This window comes from Morus notabilis, unplaced genomic scaffold (assembly GCF_000414095.1).
Source record: "Morus notabilis unplaced genomic scaffold, ASM41409v2 Scaffold2072, whole genome shotgun sequence".
Taxonomy (NCBI): Eukaryota; Viridiplantae; Streptophyta; class Magnoliopsida; order Rosales; family Moraceae; genus Morus; species Morus notabilis.
Window position 1 is genome coordinate 4,055 of NW_010367024.1, and position 26,249 is coordinate 30,303.

Consider the following 26,249-nt stretch of genomic DNA (forward strand, 5'->3'; position numbering starts at 1 on the left):
CAAGAAAAAAAGAACCAAAGGAACGCAAAAAAAAAAAAAAAAAAACTCATACCAAAAAAAAAATGTCAGAGAATGCACACTGTCAGCGATGATAGAGAGAGTTGCAGAGCTAGGAGAAAAAAATCGCAGTAGACGGACGGAGGGAAGAAAGACAGATCGCCGAAGAAGAACGAAAACAAAAACCTAAAAAATCGCAGGAGATCACCGGTGGAAAGAAAAAATTGTCTTAGAGAGAGAAAACATAGAGCACAAGTTATGCACAACAACCGAGTAAAAAAATCTGAGATACGGTTTTTAAAATATAACCGAATAAAAAATCTGTAAATTATGGACCATAACCTGTCAAGTTATGGTCCATAACTTTACAAGTTATGTGCAAAAACAGAGTAAAAAAAATCTAAGATACGGTTTTTAAAATATAACCGAATAAAAAATCTGTAAATTATGGACCATAACCTGTCAAGTTATGGTCCATAACTTTACAAGTTATGTGCAAAAACAGAGTAAAAAAAATCTAAGATACGGTTTTTAAAATATAACCGAATAAAAAATCTGTAAATTATGGACCATAACCTGTCAAGTTATGGTCCATAACTTTACAAGTTATGTGCAAAAACAGAGTAAAAAAAATCTAAGATACGGTTTTTAAAATATAACCGAATAAAAAATCTGTAAATTATGGACCATAGCCTGTCAACTTATGGTCTATAACTTGACAAGTTATGCACAAAAACCGAGTAAAAGAAATCTGGGATACGGTTTTTAAAATATAACTAAATAAAATATGTAAATTATGGACCATAACCTGTCAAGTAATGCTCCATAACAGCACAAGTTATGGTCAATAACTTAACAAGTTATGCACAAAAACCTATCAAATTGACAATAATCCATAAATCACAGTTTTTTTAACTATTAAATGCAAGGATTTCTTTTATTATTAAAAAATTTGAATATTTTCCTTCAAATCATTCAATTCCAACTTATAACATAAAGACAAAAAATCAACTTAGACCATGATGATCAGTTCATATCAACAAATGTGGGGTTTGAACAAGTCCTCCTATTGTGGCCAACTTGCTTGCATCGACTACACTTCACAGATTGCTTCTCTCGTTCTCCACTAGAAATAATTCTTTGCTTCCTTGGTCTCCCAGCACCACGTTTAAACTTAGGAGGAAGAACAACCTCCACCTCACTGCCCTCTGAAAATTGCCACTTTGATCTATTAGTAATAAGATAGATTGCAGCATCATATGTTGCTTTGAATGCATTGTTGGTGTAATAGTAGGAAGTAAAATGTGTTGGATCAAGATTTCTTTTCCAAATCGATGCAATAGCGTGTGGACATGGAAATTCATCAGCTTGCCAAACAAGACAACTACATGTTCTTGCCACCAAGTCAACCATCTCACCAACTAAACCATCAACAACATAATACTTATTGATATCAATGGGTTGAACCTGAAAACATGACAAAAATAAAAGAAAACAGAGCATTCAAAAAACAATAGAATAACTTCAAAAAAAAAAAGGACCAAAAGAATCACACAAAAAATCACATAAAAAAAATAACCAAAATAATGAAACAAAAAAAAAGTAAATAATTGAAAGAAAAGCAACTTACAGATAAGCAACGTGCAATCTTTTCCCTATCACGAAGGCGTTTAGTTGCATGTTTACTCAAGTATGTAAAAGTCTTATCCGCCTTATTTCGACGCTCATAAAACCATCTTTGCAAGAGGGATCTGAAATGCTCAATTAAAGCTTCAACAAGATACTCCCTAGCATTCATTAAGACATTATTCAACGACTCGGAGATATTAGTCGTCATGACATCATATCTCTTCCTCTCAAAGTGAGCACATGCCCACTTTTCAACCCCTACTTGTAGCAAATAATTTTGAATAGCTGGTCGAACTGCCTCCAATTGACGCATGAAGTAACCAAAGTCTTCCTTACGGTATGCCTTGGCACAACGATAGAATATAGCATCCACATGCACACCTTTAAAATTTGAATTCAAATTTCTAAGTAAATGCTGCATACAAAATCCATGAGATGCATCTGGAAATACCTTCTCAACTGCTTTAGGGATACTACTCTTTCGGTCAGAAACAATAACAAGCACTTCACGAGTTCCGATGGCCTCCTTAAGCCTTTCAAAAAACCATTCCCACGAGGAGTCATTCTCCGAATCAACAATTGCAAAACCAAGCAGAAAAATATGATTATCAGCATCTAAAACTGCAGAGAGAAGCAAGGTCCCAGAAAACTCATTCTTCAAAAAAGTGCCATCAACTGAGATCACAGGCCTACAATGGCGCCAACCATGAATAGAAGCCCCCATGCACAAAAAAAAATACTTGAACCGCCCATCATTGTCAAGATCATAAGAAGTCACAGATCCCACAAAAAAAAAAATAAAATAAAAACGTTTAAAATAACTATTAGTCACGGAGAAATTAAACTCTTGTCAGTGAATTAAACATTTAAAATAACCCACGTTACATATAAATGTTATGTAACTAATAACTATATCATGCATAAACTGTACAAATAGACAAAACCATAAGCATAACACATAAAAATAAAAATCATTAGGATTACTCTCCTTGAAAATATTGCACAGAAAAGGAATGGATGCATACGACTCCATTGCACTTCCTCTCATTGATGCTAACGCATATCGGCGAGCCATTCGCGTTTTGTAGTAACTAATCTCAACACCATGCTTACCATGCATTATATACCTCAAATCATTAGGACGCAAACGGTCTGCATGCCCAATGCTAAAATCGCCCTTTAAAAACTCTGAAACAATACGACTATTTGCTTGACGATGCTCAGCACTAGCAACATCAAGTGAACAAGTATGTTCCTTAATATACTTCTTCACTGCCCAAACATTACCATTTGAAACCTTAGCAGCACGCATCTTCCAAGTACAACTCTTATTTTTACAAACCAAAACATAAAATGAATTATTAGATCTTTCAGATTTAAATTCAAAATGCCTCCTAATAGCAATTACATGCATGAATTTCTTGAGAACCGACTTGCTCATGAATTGATTGCCTACATTCACATCAAACGACATAGGTAACTTTGAAATATCCAAATCTTCAATCAAAAAATTATTCATCGCAACATCAATATCATCTTCAAATTGACAAATGGAACCATCAACATTAGAAGATGACGCCTCATCTCTTGAACTCATAAAATAAGATGAAGAAGAAATAGATCCCACTGCACTAACGGAGCTACTAACAAAATCTATTACCAACGGGTATCCAAGAGCTTCCTTGCTGTGTCAAACTAAGTTTAAAAACAATTTAACATCATCATCCCTCTTTAGGTCTCAGAAACCAGATCAATTAGGTCTGGACTTCCTTCCCACAAAAAGTAATAAAGAATGAACACCAGCATTAAAACCAAACAACTCAAGATTCAGCTCCTCACATAAACACTCTTGTAAAAACTTCAAAGAAGCATCCTCTGGAATAAAAACTGATTGAAAATCAAAATTTGTATATTAGTTTTCTAGACTCCATTTTCCCCTATAAGCAACAATGACTGAAATAGATTGCATGCCTACAAACATATTGCAGGAACACTGTCACGTTAAAGTGTATAACCGGACAAGTTATATAAAAAAACCTCTCAATTATGGACCATAACTCGTCTAGTTATGTTCCATAACTGCACAAGTTATAACAAAAACTGTCATGACTGAAACAAATTGAAAACAAACCAAAAAATGCAAAACGAAGAATCGACCGGAAAACGAAATTACAACAAAAACGAAATTACAAAAAAAAAAATAGAAACGAAGAATGCCCAAACATGTTCTTCCGTAGAAATCGACCGGAAAACAGCAAAAAAAAAAAAGGATTAACGCACAAAAGAAAGAAAACAAACCGAAAAAATGCAAAATATGAAAACGAAAATACAAAAAAAAAAAAAAAACTAGAACCTGGTAAAGCACCGGAACAGCTGCTCAAATCCAAACGAGAACAAGAACTACCGACTGACCAACCTGTTGATCCACCGACGATTCACCGACGAGCAAATGGAAAATCGATGATCCACCGACGATCCACCAACGAGAGACAAAATCTGAGCGCAGTTACGAGAGAGAGAGAGAGATCTGCAACAGAGAGAGAGAGAGAGAGAGAGAGAGAGAAAGATAGAGACGATCGAAAGAAACAAAGGAAAAAAAAGGGTAAATTTGGAAATTTAAAAATTATGGCCTAATAATTTTCAAAACTAAAAATTGGCCTATATGCTTCCTTAAGGTTTTAAAATTGGCCTATTCTCTACTATTTCCCTAAAATAAAAGGATAATTCTCATGTATGGATATGAAGAGAAATACCCTTTTAGTAAAGTTTTATTTTAAATTATTAAGGGCCTATTTGGTACACATATTAACACATAATTTTAATTTTGTTATAGTTTCTTCTTTCACAAAGAATTTGAATAAAAAAATTGATAAATTAGAATTTGAATATAAATTAGAATCATTGACTTGAACGCGTGAATCAAATGGACTCTAGATTTATTATTAGATAAGACTTAAGATTAAAAGAAAGATAATAAATGAAAGGACTTTGTAACTAGTTCTTCGGCAAGAGAAAAAAAATAATTGACCAAAATTTTAAATTCTTCAAAACTTTAATTTTAATCTCTGCCGATACGTATATAAATTAGAAAAGAGAATCCATAAAATACACAATAAGATAATGTAAGAATATAAAAAGAAAGGTCCTCAACTTTCCTCTCTATTTTCTTGATATAGTTTATGTATCTTTACTAAGGGTTACAACTTATAATCAGCAAGAATACCCCATTCGTTATGGTTGATACAATAAAACCGCATGAAACAATAGATAGCATAGCAAATATCGACAGACTTCTTTCTTTCAAATACTTGACGAAACTCGTGGCCTTTGTTGAAATAGAGATCAGAATATTGAGAAAACAATGGCTTTGCTTTCCATTGATTAAGAAAGAATATTTATACACAAAATTGGACATTGCCGAGAGTTACCCAAAACACAAAAATAGGAAACTATCCTAGAATCAGGGAATTGCAACTAATTACAAGGATATTACACTAATTACAGGAATTTACAATATAGAGAAAATCTTTAGTAATTAATTCTCTAATATGCCCCCTCAAGATGGAGCTCCAAAGGAGAGGCCAATCTTGACTCTTAGGTCTTGGAAGCGGCTTCGTGGAAGAGGTTTGGTAAGAGCATCGGCAAGTTGATCTGCTGAGGAAACATGAGTAACACGAAGAGCACCTGATTGAACTTGATCCCAAATAAAGTGATAGTCAATTGCCACATGTTTCATGCGCGAATGAAAGACTGGATTAGAACAGAGATAGGTGGCACCAACATTGTCACAATAGATAACAGGCGGTGTAGGAAGAGTGACGCCAAGCTCTGTGAGAAGGGAACAAAGCCAATTGATTTCTGAAGTAGTGGCAGCAACTGATCGATACTCAGCTTCTGTGGATGACCGAGCAACCGTACGTTGTTTCTTGGATGACCAAGAAATAAGATGACGACCAAGATAGACAACATAGGCACTCGTAGAGGTATAGTCGTCTTTGTTGCCAGCCCAATCTGCATCTGAGAAGGCATGAAGAGAGAGTGAATTTTCCTTATGAAGAAATAATCCATGAGTCAATGTGCCACACAGATATCGAAGCAGTCATTTTGCAGCATTCCAATGTTCAGACGTCGGACGGTGCATGAATTGAGAAAGCTTGTTAACAGCATATGCTATGTCTGGGCGAGTCAGGCAAAGATACTGTAGACTGCCAATAATTGTTCTATATTCTGTGTAGTCAATCAGAGTTGTACCTGATTGAAGTGTGAGATTTCCATCTGTAATAAGTGGTGTAGCAACGGGTTTTGCACCAACCATTTTTGTCCGGGAAAGAAGATCAGTGATGTATCACTTTTGAGTGAGTAATAGACCAGATGGAGTGGTGAGAACCTCAATGCCGAGAAAAAAAGACAAGGCACCAAGATCCTTGAGTGAAAATCGTTGTGCCAGGAGGTCAATGTAGCGCTGAATAATATCGGTGTTGGTACCTGTGATAATAATGTCATCCACATAAACAAGTAGATATATAGTAATGTCACTGGAGTGGAGAATGAATAGAGAAGTGTCTGCATGAGAGTTTGTGAACCCAGACTCAATGAGGAACTGGCGAAGTTCACGATACCAAGCCCGTGGAGCCTGCTTGAGTCCATATATAGCCTTCTTTAATTTGCATACATGTGTTGGATTGTCTCTATCAACAAATCCCGGAGGCTGGGCCATGTAGACATCTTCGGAAAAATGGCCTTGAAGGAAGGCATTATTAACATCCAACTGTCGCAACTGCCAACCTCTACTGACTGCCAGGCTTAGAACGAGGCATATTGTTGTTGGCTTGACAACTGGACTAAAGGTATCATGATAATCCACTCCAGGTCGCTGATGAAAACCTTTGGCAACTAATCTGGCCTTGTACCTGTCAACAGAACCATCAGGAAGTCATTTAATACGAAAAACCCACTTACATCCAACAAGATTCTGCAGAGAGGTAGATGGAACAAGCTCCCAAGTTCCATTCCGAACAAGAGCATCAAATTCATCATTCATAGCTAGTCTCCATTTGGGATCTTTTAGGGCTTGGTTAACAGTATGAGGCTCAATGTCTGATGGTTGAGAAAGGATAGCAGTGAGATTCATCTTGGTTAGGGGTTTGTGGATGTTGTTTTTCGCTCTAGTGGTCATGGGATGGGTATTTTGATGAGTGAGATGGGCAATGGTTGAAGCAGAAGAGGTCTCAGAGTGGTATGGTTCTGGCACTAAACGGTTGACCATGGTTTCTGGGCAGCCAACCGAATTGTGTCTGAGTAAAGGTAGGTCTGTGGACAGAGGTTGACAGTCGACTGGTGAGGAGGGTCGGTCGACCGTTTGGGCATTTTGTGACGGATGTTGACACGAGGAATCCCTTTGTGGAGGTGTATTGAGTGAACCACTTGAAATGGGTAGAGTTTGGACTGGGGGAAGCCATTTGGAAGTGATGTCTGGGGTGGGTCGAGATAGATGGGATTGGTGAGTGGTAAAGGGAAAGGAGTTTTCAAGAAATTTGACATGACGAGAAATAAATGTTTTAGAACTGGACAGATCAAGATAGATATAGGCACTTTGTGTTGAAGAGTAACCAAGAAAAACACAAGGAGTGGAACGGGAGTCAAGTTTATGTTGAGAATAAGGACGAAGCCACGGATAACATAAGCAACCGAACACCCGAAGTTTAGTGTAGTTGGGTTGAGACTCAAAGAGTTTTTCAAAAGGGGATGAAAGATGTAGTGTGGGTGTAGGCATACGGTTGATAAGATATACAGCAGTGGCAAAGGCATAAGTCTAATAGGTTAGAGGCATCGATGCATGAGTGAGAAGGGATAGACCGGTTTCAACAATATGGCGATGACAATTTGGTGATATTGGAGAGATTGATTGTAAGGAAGGGATGTTGAGGATCCTAAGAGTTTTGGATGGTGAGAGGATCGTTGGTGGAAGAGTGGGTCGTATCAGAAGCCATTGAAGAGACTGATGGCGTGGTTTGGTCGTTGGTGGAAAGAGGGTTCGCTTCAGAAGCCATTGAGGAGACTGGTGGTTTTGCTGGAAAAAAAAAATACGCCCAAGAGGATTAGGCTCTTGATACCATGTTGAAATAGAGATCAGAATATTGAGAAAACAATGGCTTTGCTTTCCATTGATTAAGAAAGAATATTTATACACAAAATTGGACATTGCCGAGAGTTACCCAAAACACAAAAATAGGAAACTATCCTAGAATCAGGGAATTGCAACTAATTACAAGGATATTACACTAATTACAGGAATTTACAATATAGAGAAAATCTTTAGTGACGGTGAAAGGATGGATTCCTTTAGTAAGATATGTTTGGAAGATTCTTTTTGGAAGGAGATACGTACTCTCTTCATAGCTTTTGCACTGAAACTTTTCACAACCATTGAAACATTTCACTTATAAATATAGATATATATATATATATGACATTCTTTAATATGCTAATATATTAATAGGTCAAGTTTTTTATTTGTTAGATATGTATAAAATAACGTAAAAATAAAAAAATACGCATATCAAATAGTTAAAATGTAATGACCGAGAAAATTATGTAATAATTAGTATAATTCACGTAATTAAATCAAGAATTTTCTCGGGAAATGATGTGCTTTTGTAATGAAGAATCTATGAAATTAATATTATTATTCCATAATTCTATATAAAAAGTTTATGTTAAAATTGTGTTATGCTATGATCCGGTTGATAACCCTCACCACGATTTAAGGCGGGAGAAATTTTGATCCGAATATGACTCGCAATTCTTGTTATAAGAATTTCTGAGTACAGTAAGTGCTAGCAGTGCTTTGAAAAGCACTATAATATTTAAAGAAGTCCTTAATTGCCAATTAGTAAAATCGGTGTTAGGCGAGTAGCATCTTTGGTAAAACCAAAAAGCCGGACTCAGAAATTGACACTGTCAATTTTTACGTTCTACTGAGAGATTAAGTCAACTATGTTAAACTCATATTTTAATTTATTCTAAAACAAATTTTAAGTTTTGAAACAGTTTAAATTACTTACGCGATTTAAAATCGAAATCAGTATTAGTTCTTTCCGAAATTTGTGTTGGATTGTGATTTTAAACAGTGGACTAAAAACCATTGAAAAACATTTTTCCTAAAAACTAATCTAAAAATAACTGTCAGTACAAATTTAAATTGATAAAAGAAGAGTTAGTGGGAGACAAAAATTAGACAAAGTTTGACATTAATTTGATGTGGGTTAAGATTCCTTATGAGGTGTCAAAATTTTTCTTCATTCTCCTATGTATGGGTGCCACCCTTAAGCTTGTTTAAAGCAAGATTTTAGCTTAATTAAGTCTAATTAGAGAGATTAAGAATAGAAGCTTAGTTGTCTATAAATACCCCACATAAAATTAAGGTCATTCTTTTACCATTTCCTTCTCTTCTAACCATTTTCTTTACTCACTCTCTCTTTCTCTCTAACTTTGCCGAACCACCCTCTTACTCTCTCTCTCTCTCTCAAATTTTTTCACTTCTCACCACACAGAAGAAGTTGTGTTGATTTTTTCTAACACATTTAAGGGTAAAATTCATGTTCTTACTACATTTTTCCTTTTGATTTCTCAAAGTTTCAAGCTTTCTTTAAAATAGTTTATGTCTTTGTAGGACCTTCTCTTGTTGTGATCAAAACCATCTTCTCTTAAGATTTTAGGTAAGGTTCATCATAAAAAAAATTTGATCTTTCCATTCTTAAGAGCAAAGTTTGTATTTTTATGGTTAGATCTTCACGTGCAATGGGTTTTAATGTTAGATCTATGATTTTAGGTTTGGATTTTATGGTCTATGGTTACTATTTAGTGTGTTCAAGTCTTGATCTAAGCCATGCATGTTCATTTCTAAAAGCTAAATGATGTAGATTTTAAGTTGTCAGGTTTATGTTTATGGTTTAAAAATTGCAGTCCACTTTGACTTAAAATTTGAAGCTGTTAGAGTCCAAATTGAGAAAAATACTACCACAAAAATTTTAGATCTTGAAGTTCTGAACATTCCACTGTGACTAAGAAAAGTCCCAACTCTGCCTCTAAAATGTACTTTTGGACGTTTTTCTAAAACTGCCCAGAAATTCATAAAAACTATCCAAAATTGTCAATTTAATACAGTTTTTGTTTTGACTGTTTTCAGACCCTTTAGAGGGCAATTTCGGGATTTCTAACCATCGAGTTTTAAAGATTTCAACGTTACAAACAAATTTATGTGACTGTGAAAAATTACGATCGCGACTTAAGACGTGTTTTCAAGCCATATTTCAAAAACTGCACAAAATAACATTTGTGCAGCCCTCGTTTTTAAAACTTTCATATCGTTTCGAGGCCGAACCTCATTTTTCACAAAACACGTGAATTTTAGATCGCGACAAGACAAAGAAATATCGTCAGCCTCGGATTTTAAGAATTCAACTCTAAGATAGAGTTATTTACAGTTTAAGAAAAACTGTCAAACGTAACCAGTAAAATTTATAAACAGTTCTAATGTTTAATGAAAAACGTTTTCTCTGAAAAATGTTTAAATTAAAGTTATACAAAATATGAGTGTTTAATATACTACCTAGCAATTGAGGTTTAAAAAGGAATTTTAATAAAGTTTTATAAATTTACGGTAATTTTCTAAAGAAAATCGTTATGTGTCTTCCGACACTAATTTTAAGTAACCGACAATATGACTAACAGTAAAATGTGATTTACTATAACGATTTTTAAAATAGGATCAGCTTGGGAATTTCTAATAAACATTAGATACAGGCCCAACACCCGTACTAGGCCTATAACTTTTTGAGCCTAAGCTTGATACATAGGAGTATAGGAACGTTGCAGACATGTAGTAAACTAGTGGGCCTTAATACTAGTTTGGGCCCAATCTAATAAATAATACGAAAATAGTATAAAATATGTCAATATGAAAAGCTTAAAAAAGTATATAGGCAAATTTTTAGTTATAGAAATTAATAGGCCATAACTTGTCAAGTTATGGTTCATAACCAGATAAGTTATGGACAAACTTGTCAAGTTATGGTTCATAGCTAGACAAGTTATGGATAAAAATCGTGAATTATGGACAATAACTTGTCAAGTTATAGTTCATAACCAGACAAGTTATGGACAAAAACAGTAATTTGGCCTATTTATTAACTTATGTAAACTATTGGCCTATTAATTTTAATTCATCTTAAGTCTTGGCCTATTTCCCCCTTTCTCCCTAAATAATATGAATTGTTAGCTTAGACATAGACTATGGTTTAAATAACTACTTAAAAGGCTAACTTATGAACCTAGGACCGATTAAGCAAAGACAATTAAGGAAAATTAAATGATAATGATTTATCTAAAATAATCCTTGTAATATCATCCTTATTTAAAAAGGAAAATATTTTCTAAGTATAAGAATAAATTCCTAAGTAGACGAAGCTAAATAGATTAGCTTACAATAAGTCAAACTCACACCTCAGTGGGTTTTCTTTACAAAATACAATTGTAGAGGTAAACCTCGGCGAGAATTACTAGTCCCAACCTTTGCAGATAACAGGTAAATGAGAATCTCACCTACAGTATGAATAAGTTTTAAAGTGAAATATTATACATGTTTTCTATACATGTTTATGCTATATGTTATAGTATGACATGCCATGTCATATCGCATGCTCACTAATGAAACTAATGAGGACAGTTTTAAGTTGAGTGTCGTACTAACCTCCCGAGACTGGGGGGCTTATGTTCAAGAAAAAATTGATGAAATGAATTAAGGTCACGGTGTAGTTGGGGACCTTGCAAACCCTCTCTACCCGCTGATCGCGCACAATCGATACGAACAATCAGGCCTATAAGATTAATAAGTCAAATTCATAAACGAGCATAATTGGTACATCCATTACTATTATACTCTAAGTACTATATTTTAATTAGCGAGACATAATTCTAACTTACTGAGTGTAAACTCACCCCTAATATGTATTTGTACTGTAGGTAAACAGTCTATGTAAAATGAATGATGGGCTGTATGCAGCGGCGACTGAACAATGTGGAGATTTGATAAATAGATACTGCTCGTATTTTATTTCGCACTATATTTTGTTAAGTTATAAATTTAAAATTATATGAATGCCATATGGCTAATGAGACTTGAACTGAATTGTATTTTTGAGAAAACTTATATATATAAAATAAAATATTAAGTTTAACTTTATTTTGGTATAATTTTTTTTTTTTTCACTAATTCACTATAGTTAATTCCAGTACTTTATGTAGTCACGAGTTTAGAAAGTATTAATGACGGTCATGTAGCTAGAATTGTCACATAAAAAATCTAATTTATTGATACACCCGTATCAAAAAATTTCTCGTTGTATTGTACAAATGATCATAACTTTTCACAACCATTGCAACTATTAAAGTATCGTTGCATGTTTTCACTGAAAATGGTGTATTTTATGAACAATATTTACAATCATTTTTTGTTCGAGAGATTCCTTTTGAAATCTCTCTTACTTCATTATTATAATCATTTATTTATTTTACATTCTACAGTAGACTGATGTGCTCCATTCAATTTTTTTTTTTTTTTTTCAATTTATCTAATTTAACCTACAAATTTATGTGAGCAAAAAAAAACTTACAAATTTCCATGTCTCCACTAAAATACTGTTGTTTCATCCGAATTTTTTCTTCGATACTTTTTTTGTTCTTGAACATATCCCACTGACGTTTATAAGCTTTTTATTTTTCAGTTGCTCTATAGATATACACGTTTATGAGCGTTAGATGTCATCGAAGGGCCGTTTAGTTCGTTAATTTGAATTTTTAATTCGAGTTGAGATGTGACATTATGTGAGAATTTTTTACTATAACAAAAAAGTTAAATGTGACTGTTTCTGAGAATTTTTACTGTAATAAAACTTGAATTTTAAACTCGAATAAGCGAAATGAACGGGGCCGAAGTTCCATCAAAATGAAATGTATGCAAACTGTAAAGTTGATAAAAACTTTATATTTTCATTTTATTTACTTAAAATTGTCATAATATTTAAAAATACAAAAAAAAAATACACGAGCTTTCACCATCTAGTTTCTAAAACTACAAACTACTCATCCTTTGACACGTGGCAGATGTAGTCTATGATCAGAGGTACGCCACGACTCCACCCAACAACGCAGAGCCGAAAGACCTTCTTCAATTTTCATCCTCTAAAAAATACGCTGTATTTATTTAATTCAATATCAATATCGATTTTCCTTTGAAAAAAAAAATATCAATATCGATTTTCACTTTCCCCCAACAGAAAATATTTTTCAAAAGAAAAGAAAAGAAAAGAAAAGAAAATCATAAATAAACAAAAAGGTAAGTAAGGGTGACAATTCGTATTAGTAAGTCGTGTTCGTATTAATTTATTGTATCAATCTATTTATTAATCGTGTCAGAAAATATCAATTTAAACACGATTTATTTATTAAATGTATCAAAAATATCAATTAAAACACGACTCATTTATTAATCGTGTTAATCATGTTAACTTATATAACCCGTTTAAATTAATATATTGAATAAATAACTAATATAATAATTACTTATTTAACACCATCAAGACATATTTAATATGTTTATAGGTCAATTTATCTTTTTTTAAGAAAAATAAATTAATTTTACCTACAAATATTAAAATTTACATTATTTATATTTAATATATCATATAAACTTTAATGTTATATCACATATCAATAAATTGTATATAGCAATATAATTAATTGAGTCAATTCGTGTTAAGAGATCAACTTTAACCTAATTCATTTATTAATTATGTTAATTATATTAACTTAATTATGACTCAAACTTATTTATAATAAATTTAAATATGTTAATTTTATGCGAGTTTCGAATCGTGTCATCGTGTTAATATTTGAATTGCTAGACCTAAAGGTGAGAACCACAAACTCTCGCAACGACGTCGTGCATTCACTTTCCCCGTCCAGTTTAAAAATTCATCTCCACGTTTTCAGTTAATACTTTTCTGAGCCAATTTTCCAATTATCCGATTATAAATTTACAGTTTTTGGGTCACCCGTAAAGAATATCCCCTGATTTCTTAATTTTTTTTATATTATTAAGAAAAAAAATTTAATTTGCGGTTATTACACTGAGATATTTCTTGGTCGTAAAATGAGATGATCGGACTGGAATCGTGAAGGCAAAACCGAGCTCGGAATTTCGCGGAAATTAAGGAAGCGAATTTTGGGAAGTGTCGAACCGATGTCGTCGCCGGACATTGCAGGAATTCTGGACAACTCGAAGGAGCTTGATCGGTTAAGGAAAGAGCAAGAGGAAGTTCTTACTGAGATCAATAAGATGCACAAGAAGCTTCAAGCTAGTGAGTCTTTTCAAATCCTGAAATTTCCTTCTTTTTTTTCTTTCTTTATTTATTTATTGCTATTTGGGTAACTTATTTATTAATAGATTGATTCATTTTTATTAACATGCGTTTTAACGTCGAATTATTGATGGTTCGATTCTTCAATATGCATTGTTGTGCAAGCATACGAAATTTTTTTTTTTTAAATCTGTTTGATTTCAATGATTAAATTCAGACAGTGATGATATTCTAAATTTTTCTCTTAATGATTATTTTAATACTGAAATTAGTGTTGAACTTTAATTCACTGCTGTTACATTTGTAATTATGAGACTATATCATCCATGATTTGATTATATGAATTTCAATGACTTTTTTTTTTTAGTTGTATTTTATCTTTTGGAGCAAAATCATATCACCATTGATCACCATTGATCACCAATGATTTGATTATATGTGAATAACTTCTTTTTTAGTTGTATTTATATTTTAACCATTTTTCTTTTGTACTTCTTTGCAGCTCCTGAGGTGGTTGAGAAGCCTGGAGATAATTCCTTAACTAAGCTGAAGAATTTATATGCTCATGCTAAGCAGCTTTCGGAAGATGAAGTAGGGTATGTTATCTTATAACTTTAATGGAGTTAATAACTTCATGTTTTAAACTTAGGCTTATCGATACTACCGATCATCATTGCTTCGGATTATATGCAATTTCAATGCTGTATGTGTGTTGCAGTGTTTCTAATTTGTTGTTGAGTCAACTCGACACCCTGCTTCCTTCTGGACCTCCAGGCCAGCCACGGCGAAGGATAGGTATGTGCTCGCATCTTATGAACTCATTGCTGGTTTGTATAACCAAAAAGCTTATGATTCTCACTTGTGACCAGTCTCTAAATATAAGTACGGTGTTGAAGGTTATCAATATTAAAGGAACATTCTAATTTAATTTGTTAATATTAAACTGTCATAACTCCTTTTGCTTTCCCTTTACTTTTCCGCTTGTATCCTTCTCCAAGAAAATCCTGCCTTAGGCTTAGCGTAATTCTCAGTAAGAAAATAAAATGTACCAAGAAGTGCTATATAGGGTTCTATCCTTGTACACACCAAAAAAAAGAAAAGTGCTTTATTTGAGTAAAATCAAGAGTCAATGACATGGAAACATAAATAATTCCTCTTTTGAACATAAATAATTCCTCTTTTGAACATAAATGACATGAAGGTAGGGTAAATCACGTGTTTTACATGTACAGCTCATTAGATTTTACAGTAACTTTTATATCGTCTTGCCTACATTTGCGGCCAGAAACTCAAAACAATTATTTCACTTCTGCATGTCAATTACCAACTCGAGAACATGGCTATGCTGCGATAGTTGTGTGAAACTTCTTCTAAAAATGACCAAACATAGAAGTACGTTTTGCATGCTTTGGTGACAAAAAATGGTAAACCTCTTAGATAAATTATCGCATGTTACTGTGCCTAATTTGTATCTTTTATGTTAATGCTGGTAAGCTGTCACATATTTCCCGAGTTTTCAGCAACAAGAGGCTTGCAGCAAAAGGGAAAAAAAAAAAAAAGTGTTTTGAACTGCGCTTTGAGATTTAATCAAATCAATTTTGAACCACTTGAAATAGGATGTTTTATCAAGTTTCATGAAGTAACATGCAAGTTTTTCTAAGATTAGAAAAAAATTTGCACACGGAATGGAATAGAATTTCTAGACTGAATTTAAGTTTCTTTTGGCAACACCATTATTTGTTCCTTAAGCTGATCTTTACGTACATTCCAGAAGGTAGCGATCAGAAGAGGAAGAGAGTGAAAAACGAGTCAGATATTTCAAGACTCTCTGCTTCCATGCGAAGCCAACTCGAAACTTTTGCTAGTCTAAAGGGGGAGCAGGTATTCATGTCCTAACTTTTTATTGGTTTCGTACTCATAACATTTTATTTTTGAATTGTATGCTTACATACATTACTACTTTTTGACACTCTAAATATAGGTAGCAGCCAAGGTCAATCCAGGAGATGGTGATAAGGACGAGTGGTTTGTTGTTAAAGTGATTCATTTTGACAAGGAAAAAAAAGAGTGAGTTCGGCTTCTGAACGTACAATGTTATGTTTCTAAATTTAGACTAAGCTCTCTGTTTTAGCAGCTTCTTTTATTTGTATGCCAGTGCTGGATTCAAGTTTGCAGTCTATGAATTTTATTTATTATGAAGCTACTCTACTGGGGCTTTTATTTACTTCATATCCCTCTTTATCCTTATTTGTTGGGATATTCTGTGCAGGTTTGAAGTACTAGATGAGGAACCCGGTGATGATGAAGAGAGTACTGATCAAAGGTAACTGTCATAGAAGTCCATTTATTGTCAGTGTTTATCAATTTAATTCATCTGCTTTATATTGAATCTTATTTTGAATTCTCACAAATTTTATTGGCTTTGTTTACTTGTGTTGCGGACCTTGTGGGGCCTATTATGAATTTACATGTCTCACTGGTTTCGGTCGTAAATTTAAAGGAAATTTAAATTTTCATATTTGTAATTCTCTTTATTGTGTGATAACAAATAAAACAGGTGTGTGTTTTCGTCTTAAGATCTAAGGTTCTATAACTTGTTGGCATATTTATGGTAAGATCTAAGGTTCAGAGTGTGTAAACAGTCCTTGCACCATAAACTATATGGTTCTGTAGTTTTTCGCCTATCTACCAATTCGATCAACTATATTATAGTACATTTTTTTGGTGACAGATTTGTTTATTCAGTTCTCTTCTCAGGAAGTACATGGTGCCTATGTCATCTATTATTCCTTTTCCCAAGAGAAACGATCCTTCTAGTGCCCCGGATTTCCCACCCGGAAGACATGTTTTGGCGGTCTATCCAGGAACAACTGCACTCTATAAGGCTACTGTGGTAAATGGCCACCGCAAGGTGACGATTCCACCCATTCATTCTTATTCACCTGTTTTAAAATGCTTCCAACTATGGATTCCATTCTTATTCATGTGTAACTAACAACTCGGTATCTTTTTTCATGGTGCGGAACTTCAACCATTCTATGAACTTTCAGAGGAAGACGGATGAGTAAGTGACGTCTATCTGTGTTCTTCGGTGACCTAACTCACAAAGTGCATTAGAAATTGCATTAGAAATGTAAAATGGCATTAGTATTTAGGAGAACTATTAAGATAGTGTCATTAACACTTTTCATGTGTTTGTTGGGCAGGTATTTGTTGGAATTCGACGACGACGAGGAAGACGGCTCCTTGCCTCAGAGGACTGTGCCCTTCTATAATGTGGTTGCCCTGCCAGAAGGACATCGGCAGTGATTTTTGTTGTTTGTAATAAGTTTATGATTCGTGTATAAAAATTGAAGAATCTACTGCCCATTATTGTAAGGACTAAGACCTCCTTTACCACGCCTCAGTGTTTGTTTATTTTCTTGCTTAGCAATAACACTGCATTATCCCACATTTGAAAACTTAGGAATTTTTCACGCCACAATTCTGTTCTCTCTCTAAGGTACTATTTTCGTACTAACTAACAAAGCGATTTTTCTTTTTTTTTAAATATTATTATCCGTAGAACTCAATACAAATGAAAACAATTCACACATCCACTTAACACTAATTGAACTAGTCACGAATTTACAACTAACATAACATTACATTTACTAGCTATAATTAGTTTCCATATTAAAAAGAACATGTAATACCCTAATGTATAATTTGGGCACGTTCTTTAATGGTAATTTGTTGTAATTGTTGGCCGATTTTTTTTTCGTCATTGTATTTTATAAATTGATTTCCCTTTTTCTAATTACAATTTAATATTGTAATCAGAGAATTTGATATTGATATGATCTTTTAATATCTCATTCCCTTCCATTATTGGATTTTCTTTGAATTTCAGCTTCTCTTTATTATTATTTTTTCCCCCAACAACGTTCTCTCTTTTTTTTGTGTGTGTTAATGTTGACAAAGAATTTCAAGTTTAGGGCCCGTTTAATTCGTTAATTCAAATTGAAATGTGACTTTATGCGAGATCTGTAAACAAAAAAGTTAAATATGATTGTTTTTTAAAGAATTTTAAATTTTAAACTCAAATCGGTAAAATAAACGGGGCTTTAGAAAACATCAGGCACAACCCTGGTGTTGGTTGTTTGTGCTTGTCCCTCTCCCCTACTGAAGCATCTTAACAAAAAAAAAAAAAAATTTTAAAATCCTAAACTCGTTTTAAGAAAAAAAAAACTAAAAAAAAAATGGAAAACCATAAATATCAAAACGGTGCGTTTCGGCTTAGAATTCCACGATTGAAAACCTATTGTTTTCAAACGTTCTCTGTTTGTTATGACCTTTGTCCCGTCTCTCGCAGTCGCAGTCGCAGTCCCACTCTGCAAGTCTCTTTCTCGAATCCATGGCGTCCATGATCGGAGCTCCGTCGTCTTCCTCATTCAAACTCCCTTTCTTGCCATCTCGAACACCATCCTCAACTCCCGCTCTCTCTTTTAACCTTTTTTTCTCAAAACCCTCTAAACCCTCTTTCCTCCTCTCCTCCTTCACCCATGTTCCTCTCTCGATATCTCCGTCCACCGAAATCTCCGGCCCTCGCCGGAGATCGCTCGTGGTCCGAGCGGCTAGGGGGAAGTTCGAGCGCAAGAAGCCGCACGTCAACATCGGGACGATAGGACACGTAGACCACGGCAAGACGACGCTGACGGCAGCCCTAACCATGGCGCTGGCTTCCATGGGGAACAGCGCGCCGAAGAAGTACGACGAGATTGACGCGGCTCCCGAGGAGCGTGCCCGGGGCATCACCATCAACACCGCCACCGTCGAGTACGAGACTGCGAACCGCCACTACGCCCACGTGGACTGCCCCGGCCACGCCGACTACGTCAAGAACATGATCACCGGCGCCGCTCAGATGGATGGCGCGATTCTCGTCGTCTCCGGGGCCGACGGCCCCATGCCGCAGACGAAGGAGCACATCTTGCTCGCCAAGCAAGTCGGCGTCCCGAACATGGTCGTCTTCTTGAACAAGCAGGACCAGGTTGACGACGAGGAGCTTCTCCAACTGGTCGAATTGGAGGTCAGAGATCTTCTCTCCTCCTACGAATTTCCCGGCGACGAGGTTCCGATGGTCTCCGGCTCCGCATTGTTGGCTCTAGAGGCTCTAATGGCGAACCCCAAAATCAAGAGGGGAGAGAATCAGTGGGTTGATAAAATCTACGATTTGATGGATGAAGTTGACAATTACATTCCAATTCCCCAGAGGCAAACCGATCTACCGTTCCTCTTGGCGATTGAGGATGTTTTTTCGATCACCGGCCGCGGGACAGTGGCGACAGGGCGTGTTGAGAGAGGAACTGTCAAGGTTGGAGACACTGTGGATATAGTTGGGCTTGGAGAGACTAGGAGCACCACAGTTACTGGGGTTGAGATGTTTCAGAAGATCCTTGATGAGGCTCTTGCTGGTGACAATGTGGGGGTTTTGCTTAGAGGAATTCAGAAGACTGATATTCGGAGAGGGATGGTTATTGCCAAGCCTGGCACCATCACCCCGCACACAAAATTCGAGGCCATTGTGTATGTTTTGAAGAAGGAAGAAGGCGGGAGGAGCTCGCCGTTCTTTGCAGGTTACCGGCCGCAGTTTTACATGAGGACGACCGATGTTACCGGGAAGGTTTCTAAGGTTATGAATGACAAGGATGAGGAGTCCAAGATGGTTATGCCTGGCGACCGGGTTAAGATGGTTGTGGAACTTATAATGCCGATTGCTTGTGAGCAAGGGATGAGGTTTGCCATTAGAGAAGGTGGGAAGACTGTTGGAGCTGGTGTCATTCAGTCAATCATCGAATGATCTGTTTAGTTATGTTAGTTTTTCTGTTTGTTGAATTATCTTTGTGTTCTCTTTGTGGGACTTCAGGTGTTACATTTTGTTGATAGGTTAATGTAGAATGAATAATGAAACATGTTTGTTTCTCATATCTGTATGCTGCTACTGCTAGTGATGTTAATTGTTACAATTTTGAAGCTTGGCGCGATTATAGGTCTGTACTTGCCTGTTAAATAGGTTTGAATATAAATGTAATTTGCATTGCCTCCGGATTTTCACAATGTAGAGTTCTCAAATTACTTGGTTTAACTTTCCTTAATACCAGTTTTCATTTTGGATTGATATGCATTATAGCTTACCTAGTCTATTAGCTTAGAGCGAGTGAAAGCTTACTAAAAAGAGTGTTTTTTCCCCCCAAAGTAAATTTCACTTCCTATGGTCAACAATTCTTCCAAAACCTACAGCAGTGCAAAACTAATACTAAATCCTAAATTTATAAAGATCCAAGAACATGGAGATAATGGTTCGAACTTGAGATTTGAAGTTGATAGGCTGTCAGAAACACAAAATATACTTGCAATGTCAACAATAGATACCTCATGAAGCATTTAACAGAAAAAAGCATTGCAGTTTGTTCTCAACTTCATACAAAGAAAGCTCTTCCACATATTTAAAAAAAAAAAAAAAAAAAAAAAAAAAAAAAAAAAAAAAAACCTGAGAAATTAATTGCCATGGTAATGTGAAATTTATGAGCTTCAGATTATATTTAGTAATAGAGAGGTAAACCAGATATAGCCATGTTTAGGGAGAGAAACGGTCATGAATAAATAAGGTAACCCCGCATAATTATAAGGTCTAGAAGGAGAGATCGACTTTCTGGTTTCAATCCAGTTGATTCTCAAACTCCGCTTTCTGATGCACATTTTAGAACTATTTTTTTTATTATTATTCTTTTCACTCTGATTCTTAATCTTAATACATGCTATCATAAACTCTAATGCCTGTGGCATGCTTGAGTGATTGGAGTTGGCGGATCACTCAAGGAACCATTGAGAATGTGATTAGCAACCCACTGATTAGCAGCCTGGGTGTAGTGAACTCCATCCCAACTGATAGAAGTAGCAGGATTTTCACAAGACGCACCAAACACTGCACTTCCATTCACAAGTGCTTTCGTCCCACACCAGACGTGGTCGTATTTCACATGATAACCGCAGCAGACCTTCAATGGATCCGAAAATCCTACAAATTACAGTATGTGAAATAGATCAGTTTCTGATAGAAGTAGTAGAATTATCAATCGTTGGTTTTCTTTCAGATTACTTCTAGAATTTGCACTTATCTAATGTCATTGTATTTGTCTCTAAAGAGCAACACATCTGAAGGCTGTGTTTACTAAGAGAGAGAGACCTTTCTTGTGCTTGGGATGGATTCTCTCCTCCAATCCTTCCAACTTTGGAAAGATCAAAATTGTTGTCATGTGGAGGATTTTGAATCCCTCGCCCAACCATTCCCGATCTCTTCTGATCCCTCTTACCAAATAACCATAAACATCTACAAGTATTAAAATCCATCCACTGATTCTCCCACCTTCTCACTTTTCCTTCCCACAAAACAAGGCCTGAAGCTTAAAAGGGTATTGTCAAGAATGATCATATTGATGAGGGTAGTTGATGATTACCTTCAGCTTTTGCATTACCAATCATTCTAATTTTTGCTGCGTAGACATCAACGTATGTTATAGCAGCTTCTGGAAGCTCTGATTTTAGTTTGATCACTCTGTCCTTGAGCTGTCTGTTGAATTCTACTGCCATGTCATTCTGAGTCTTGACACAGCCATACTGGTCAACATAACTAGGTGGTGGATTAAGATTGTAGAAAAAGTTGACAGGCATACACCCGATCGGGCTGGTGTTGTGAATCCAAAATGACCTCCCTCCCTGTTGATATATATTCTGCCATTCACAGCCATCAGAAAAACATGTTCAATTCACCCACATTTCACGCATACCATTCATCTTAAATGACTATTACAGTTAGAGAAACAACTCACTTGGACTGCCTTGGCCAACTGGTTGACAATGTCCGGTATAGCTGCGAGAAGTTGGTCGGAACTCAGTCTCCTAAAACCAACGGAAAGATCATTCTGCCCTATATCAAATGTGTAAAGCGCCTTGGCAAAATCCTCTTGGTTTGGCAATCTGCTCTTTTCATAGGAAGTCTTGGCTGCGCACCAAATTACATTAAAAGAAAAAAAAAAGGTTGTTAGATTCCCATCAAACAAACAACAAAAAAATACACAAGCGACTAAAAATATTAGGCTGTTATCATACATAAACTTTGTACCAAAAAAAAAAAAAGAAACCATCAAGAAAATATAAATACGGTGATATGATTTTTTGACGTGACATGATTGAAAATCCTAACAAAGTTAAAAGTAGAAATGGCCTCAAAAAAGAAGAAAAGATAGAAACATACATTTTTTCTACTATGGTGAGGCCTTTTAGAACTTTACCTTGCTGATAAAGATCCCGAGTCCGCGCTTTAAACTGGTTGAACTGCGCAATCTGCATATCAAGCGAAAACGGGCTGATCCCATTTTCAAAAATGGTCTCGTTTTGCCTCCTAATGGTTGAACCTCCGGTTGCAAAGTTTGCACCGTGCTTGTAACTTGTCCCCAGTGAGTTTAAGTAAGCACTCAAGTATGGCAATCCCAATCTCTCGGCTGCATAATTCATATATAGCCACTTCTTTAGTTATCAATACTTGGTCGGTTTGGTTCAAGCGTTTAAATCAGTGATTCTCATTTATTGGCGGGAATTTTAAGAGAGAAGAAAATTTTGAATTAAAATTCTTTATGTGATAAAAAACACCGTAACAGCATCAGACTATAATCATCGGTTTGAGTATATGTACAAAACGGGCCTTAGATAAACAATTTAGTTCAACCAAAAAGGGAAAGAAACAGGAAATTACCAATGAAGTCTATAATAAGACGGCCATCAGAGTCTCTCCCTGATGGTTTATGGAAAAATGCCTCTCCATACGGCGCTTGAATCGGTTCAAACGCGGCCGAAATGCCTCCGGTGTCGGAGTTCGAGTCGCCGAAGTTGTAAAGCGCCGGGAAAGAGCAGGTGGGTGAGGCTGAATCCGCTCCTCCAAAGATACCTAAAACGCAAAAAACCAGAAGAAACTGAAACTCACCAAGGAATTGTCTCCAAAACTCCATTTTTTCAGTGAGTGAAGAGTGAAACGACAAGTGTGGCTACTGCCAGAGGCTAAAAGCTTTAAGACCCCTTCTTTAATTATTTAAGGATTGGTCAGACAGAGAAAGCAGATTGTAGTTTGAGGACAAAGTTAACTGTTGCACGTGGGACAAAATATTACATTTCATGATCTTTACCACTAGCTTTTTGACCCCTGTACCCATCATTGAAATGCTAAATATCATTTTTACTTGATCTATACGACAATTTCTTCCACTGTCCATTATATATTACGTTACATATACATATAATATAGTTGCAGGTATAGTTTACCCATAATTTCAATTCTGAGGTGTAAAATTTGATCCTTTTACCACAAATTTTTTTTTGTTTTAAAAAAAAACGATACATATATATAACACCGCCAACAAGCAACAGATCAGTTCATCATGGTATTAAAAATTAGGTCTGTTCAGTTCACTGATTTAAATTTTTAATTTGAGTTAAGATGTGATTTTATGTGAGAGCTTTCACTATAACAAAAAAGTTAGATGTGACTGTTTCTGAGAGTTTTTTATTGTAGTAAAACTCAAATTCTAAACTTAAATCAGTGAAATGAACGGGGCCTAGACTCCGTTCATGTTTAGAATTTAAATTTTGCTACAGTAAAAAGCTCTCAGAAACAATCACATCTAACTTTTTTACTACAGTAAAAAATTCTCACATAAAATCACATATCAACTTGAATCAGCGAATTGAACAGACTTTTAAGTTCAGTTTTTTTTTTTTTAATTCTTTAAAAATGAAGTCGGTGATTATGATGTGTTACAACTTACAAATGCTAGCTTGAGTAACCGTGGCTGTCGGCATCTGCCATAAGTGGACAAAACTAAGATGGGGTATGGTTTAATGGATTTGTTTTTTTTCGCGTTATCAGCGGGATAAATCAAATCTTGACCTTTTTTTTTTCTTTTTTCTTTTCCATTATTTTTAAATGATAGAAGCTGGAAAAATCTGCACCAAATCTAGATTTCTAGTTCTAGGATTTTCACATAATCAACTGTGGACTCATGGCCCAAAAAAGAAGATTTCGATATTTAACACTGGGTCATTTGTTTGACTTTATATAGCTGTATTTTTCTATTATTAGTTTTTTTTTTAATGGCATCAACTTTGCTTCATTTCCAATTGTTTTATTTATGATTAGCTTAACTTATAATTCCATATGTATTCCTCGATCTTTCCAATTTTTCATCCCTTCCATTTCAATTTGTAGACAAAAACTAAATTTTAAATGATTTATAATTTTATCATAGATGAGATCTCATTACCACGAATTTCAATTTGATGTGAGAACAAGCTTGCCAGCCAAAAAAGGAAAAAGAAATGAAAATAAAAACTCCTCACTAATTTTTTTCTTTTCTTTTTCCCCTCTCCCCAAGAAGGGTCACTTTCTTAGTTGTAAAATCAATCCAGCGCATTGTTGCATATGTAGTTTATTATTTTGTTAGTAACAATAGCGTGATTTTTCATTCAATAAATTTTGACGTCAGTTCTAGGAGTGTTCAAAAAAACTAAAAAATTAAAACTGATCGGCACCAAACCGTCAAACCAACCAAAAAAAAAAATTAAAAAATTCAGTTCAACGTCAACAAATCAACTAATTCGGTCGGTTAACCTACTGCCCATAGTTCATAGGCGGTTCAGTTTCGATTTTGTTAGCTGAAGTGATCGGTTAAACCGAACTGACCAACCAATTTAAAAAAAAATTTATTATCTATATATTCGAACCTCTAATCTTGTAGATGGTGAATAAAGTCCATCATATTATTGAAGATAGATGTTCAAAAAAAGTTAGACGTCTCTTTCTTGTAAGTTGTGATGGAGAAATGAAATACATAACCATTTATATAGAATAGTTGAAGGAACACATTCTCATCTCTTTTCAATGTAGGACTTTCAAAAGTTTGATGTGTTTGAAATAAGTTTTCTAATTGAGATTAGATGTAAAGCCTTAGTCTTTAAGGATACATTCTTTTAGACTTTATTTTTTTGTCTTTTAAGCCATCTTTTCTTTTTAATTTTAACTATTTAAATATTAAATATTTCAATGGTTAAAATTTAACAAGAAAATAGTTTACAAAAATTTTTGTAAGTAAGAAACCGATCGATAAAAATCGGTCAGTTAACCGACCGAAGACATTGTTCTTTGATTCGGTTTCGGTTTTAAATTTTTAAAAAAATTTTCAAAAACCGACATTGTTGGTTCGATTTTTAAATAGACCGAAATTGTCAGTTAAAAACCGATGAACACCCCTAGACAGTTCCCTTCTGTTAGCGTTTATGCCCTTAGGAATAAATGTAACAATATTCTTTGAGATATTTTGACTATTAATAAAGATTTGTTTATTTTATATATCTATGAATTGTCCTCTTTATGTTCATAATAGTTGAATGTATGATAAGCAGACTGAAAGTCTGAGATTGTCATTCTAAATCTTTAGGTCATGCAAGTAATGTGAAGAACATGCGGAAGACAAGAATCTAAAGATGATAGTCTAAATCTTATGATCCACAATCGAGGGAATAAAGTTGGGCGCTTTATTCATGTTAAGATTGTTATGTTGTCTACTTCCTAACGGAGACGGCTTGTCTTGGTCGTCGGAGGTGGGACTCCATGGGTGGAGACATTTATATAATTTCTAATGGTGAAATCTATATTGGATCGGACCAAAGTTGAATTGTTTTAATTAATAATTCTATTTGAATAAAACAATTCACTTTTGACGAATTATATGTTGCCATCTTAATCCTGAGATGGATGGTGAACCTGTATACTGGACTTGTATCCTTTGATGTACTAAAGGGAGACATCCTAACATTATGTAAAGGTACGCTTGCCGGTACATTGGGGGTATGACTCGTGTATGCGTAGATTCGGTATTCATAGATAGTGGAAACCATAGCTCCTATAAAGAGTCAATGATATCCTCTTATGCATTATCAGTGGATTGAAAAAAATGAGCGCTCAGCCATTGGACTACTCTGTGTTACTAATGGTTTACTGTTTGTAATTATACGAATAGTATTTTTCTGATGGTATGATAATGGAACATAAGATAAATGTAATCGGGAAGGTAAAACGAAACTTGACCTCAAGTCGATTATGGATATCCTATG

General features: G+C 35.0%; 4 protein-coding genes across 7 annotated transcripts; 2 read left to right on the forward strand and 2 right to left on the reverse strand.

The window, feature by feature from the left end:
* Nucleotides 1–1,023: 1,023 nt before the first annotated feature.
* LOC112094204 lies at nt 1,024–3,223 on the reverse strand. The gene is made up of 3 exons (XM_024174544.1): nt 2,652–3,223; nt 1,628–2,315; nt 1,024–1,464 (listed from the first exon to the last, which is right to left on the reverse strand). Exons 1-3 carry the CDS (start codon nt 3,221–3,223, stop codon nt 1,024–1,026), a joined length of 1,701 nt encoding a protein of 566 aa, XP_024030312.1.
* A 10,466-nt stretch (nt 3,224–13,689) lies between these two features.
* Nucleotides 13,690–17,521, forward strand: LOC21385419 (SAGA-associated factor 29). 4 transcript variants are annotated; one of them, XM_010111751.2, is made up of 9 exons: nt 13,690–14,045; nt 14,548–14,641; nt 14,764–14,840; nt 15,817–15,926; nt 16,027–16,112; nt 16,315–16,368; nt 16,791–16,956; nt 17,096–17,109; nt 17,252–17,521. In XM_010111751.2, the coding sequence occupies exons 1-9, from the start codon at nt 13,928–13,930 to the stop codon at nt 17,352–17,354; spliced, it is 822 nt and encodes a 273-aa protein (XP_010110053.1). In that variant the 5' UTR covers nt 13,690–13,927; the 3' UTR covers nt 17,355–17,521. The 4 variants fall into 4 exon arrangements, with proteins under 4 accessions (XP_010110053.1, XP_024030314.1, XP_024030313.1 ...); XM_024174546.1 differs by having other exon boundaries at nt 16,803–16,956; XM_024174545.1 differs by having other exon boundaries at nt 15,820–15,926.
* Nucleotides 17,522–18,350: 829 nt separating this feature from the next.
* On the forward strand, nt 18,351–20,129 carry LOC21385420 (elongation factor Tu, chloroplastic). The gene has a single exon (XM_010111752.2). The coding sequence runs from the start codon at nt 18,442–18,444 to the stop codon at nt 19,885–19,887; it is 1,446 nt and encodes a 481-aa protein (XP_010110054.1). The 5' UTR covers nt 18,351–18,441; the 3' UTR covers nt 19,888–20,129.
* A 454-nt stretch (nt 20,130–20,583) lies between these two features.
* On the reverse strand, nt 20,584–23,162 carry LOC21385421 (GDSL esterase/lipase At5g14450). Its single transcript, XM_024174543.1, has 5 exons — nt 22,840–23,162; nt 22,379–22,588; nt 21,917–22,089; nt 21,545–21,818; nt 20,584–21,105 (listed from the first exon to the last, which is right to left on the reverse strand). The coding sequence occupies exons 1-5, from the start codon at nt 23,090–23,092 to the stop codon at nt 20,858–20,860; spliced, it is 1,158 nt and encodes a 385-aa protein (XP_024030311.1). The 5' UTR covers nt 23,093–23,162; the 3' UTR covers nt 20,584–20,857.
* Between the last annotated feature and the right edge of the window lie 3,087 nt (nt 23,163–26,249).

Bases quoted from the DNA above. Each gene is read 5' to 3' on its own strand.
- LOC112094204 (XM_024174544.1), bottom strand. From the start codon at position 3,223: ATGAGTTCAAGAGATGAGGCGTCATCTTCTAATGTTGATGGTTCCATT. The intron at 2,316-2,651 runs GTATGCATCCAT...GCGCCATTGTAG, and splicing joins AGAGGAAGTGCAATGGAGTC to GCCTGTGATCTCAGTTGATG. The intron at 1,465-1,627 runs GTAAGTTGCTTT...TCATGTTTTCAG, and splicing joins AGATTGCACGTTGCTTATCT to GTTCAACCCATTGATATCAA.
- LOC21385419 (XM_010111751.2), top strand. From the start codon at position 13,928: ATGTCGTCGCCGGACATTGCAGGAATTCTGGACAACTCGAAGGAGCTT. The intron at 16,113-16,314 runs GTGAGTTCGGCT...TATTCTGTGCAG, and splicing joins TTTGACAAGGAAAAAAAAGA to GTTTGAAGTACTAGATGAGG. The intron at 16,369-16,790 runs GTAACTGTCATA...TTGTTTATTCAG, and splicing joins GAAGAGAGTACTGATCAAAG to TTCTCTTCTCAGGAAGTACA.
- LOC21385420 (XM_010111752.2), top strand. From the start codon at position 18,442: ATGGCGTCCATGATCGGAGCTCCGTCGTCTTCCTCATTCAAACTCCCT.
- LOC21385421 (XM_024174543.1), bottom strand. From the start codon at position 23,092: ATGGAGTTTTGGAGACAATTCCTTGGTGAGTTTCAGTTTCTTCTGGTT. The intron at 22,589-22,839 runs GTAATTTCCTGT...TGAATTATGCAG, and splicing joins TCTTATTATAGACTTCATTG to CCGAGAGATTGGGATTGCCA. The intron at 21,106-21,544 runs GTAATCATCAAC...TGTAATTTGTAG, and splicing joins TGGTAATGCAAAAGCTGAAG to GATTTTCGGATCCATTGAAG.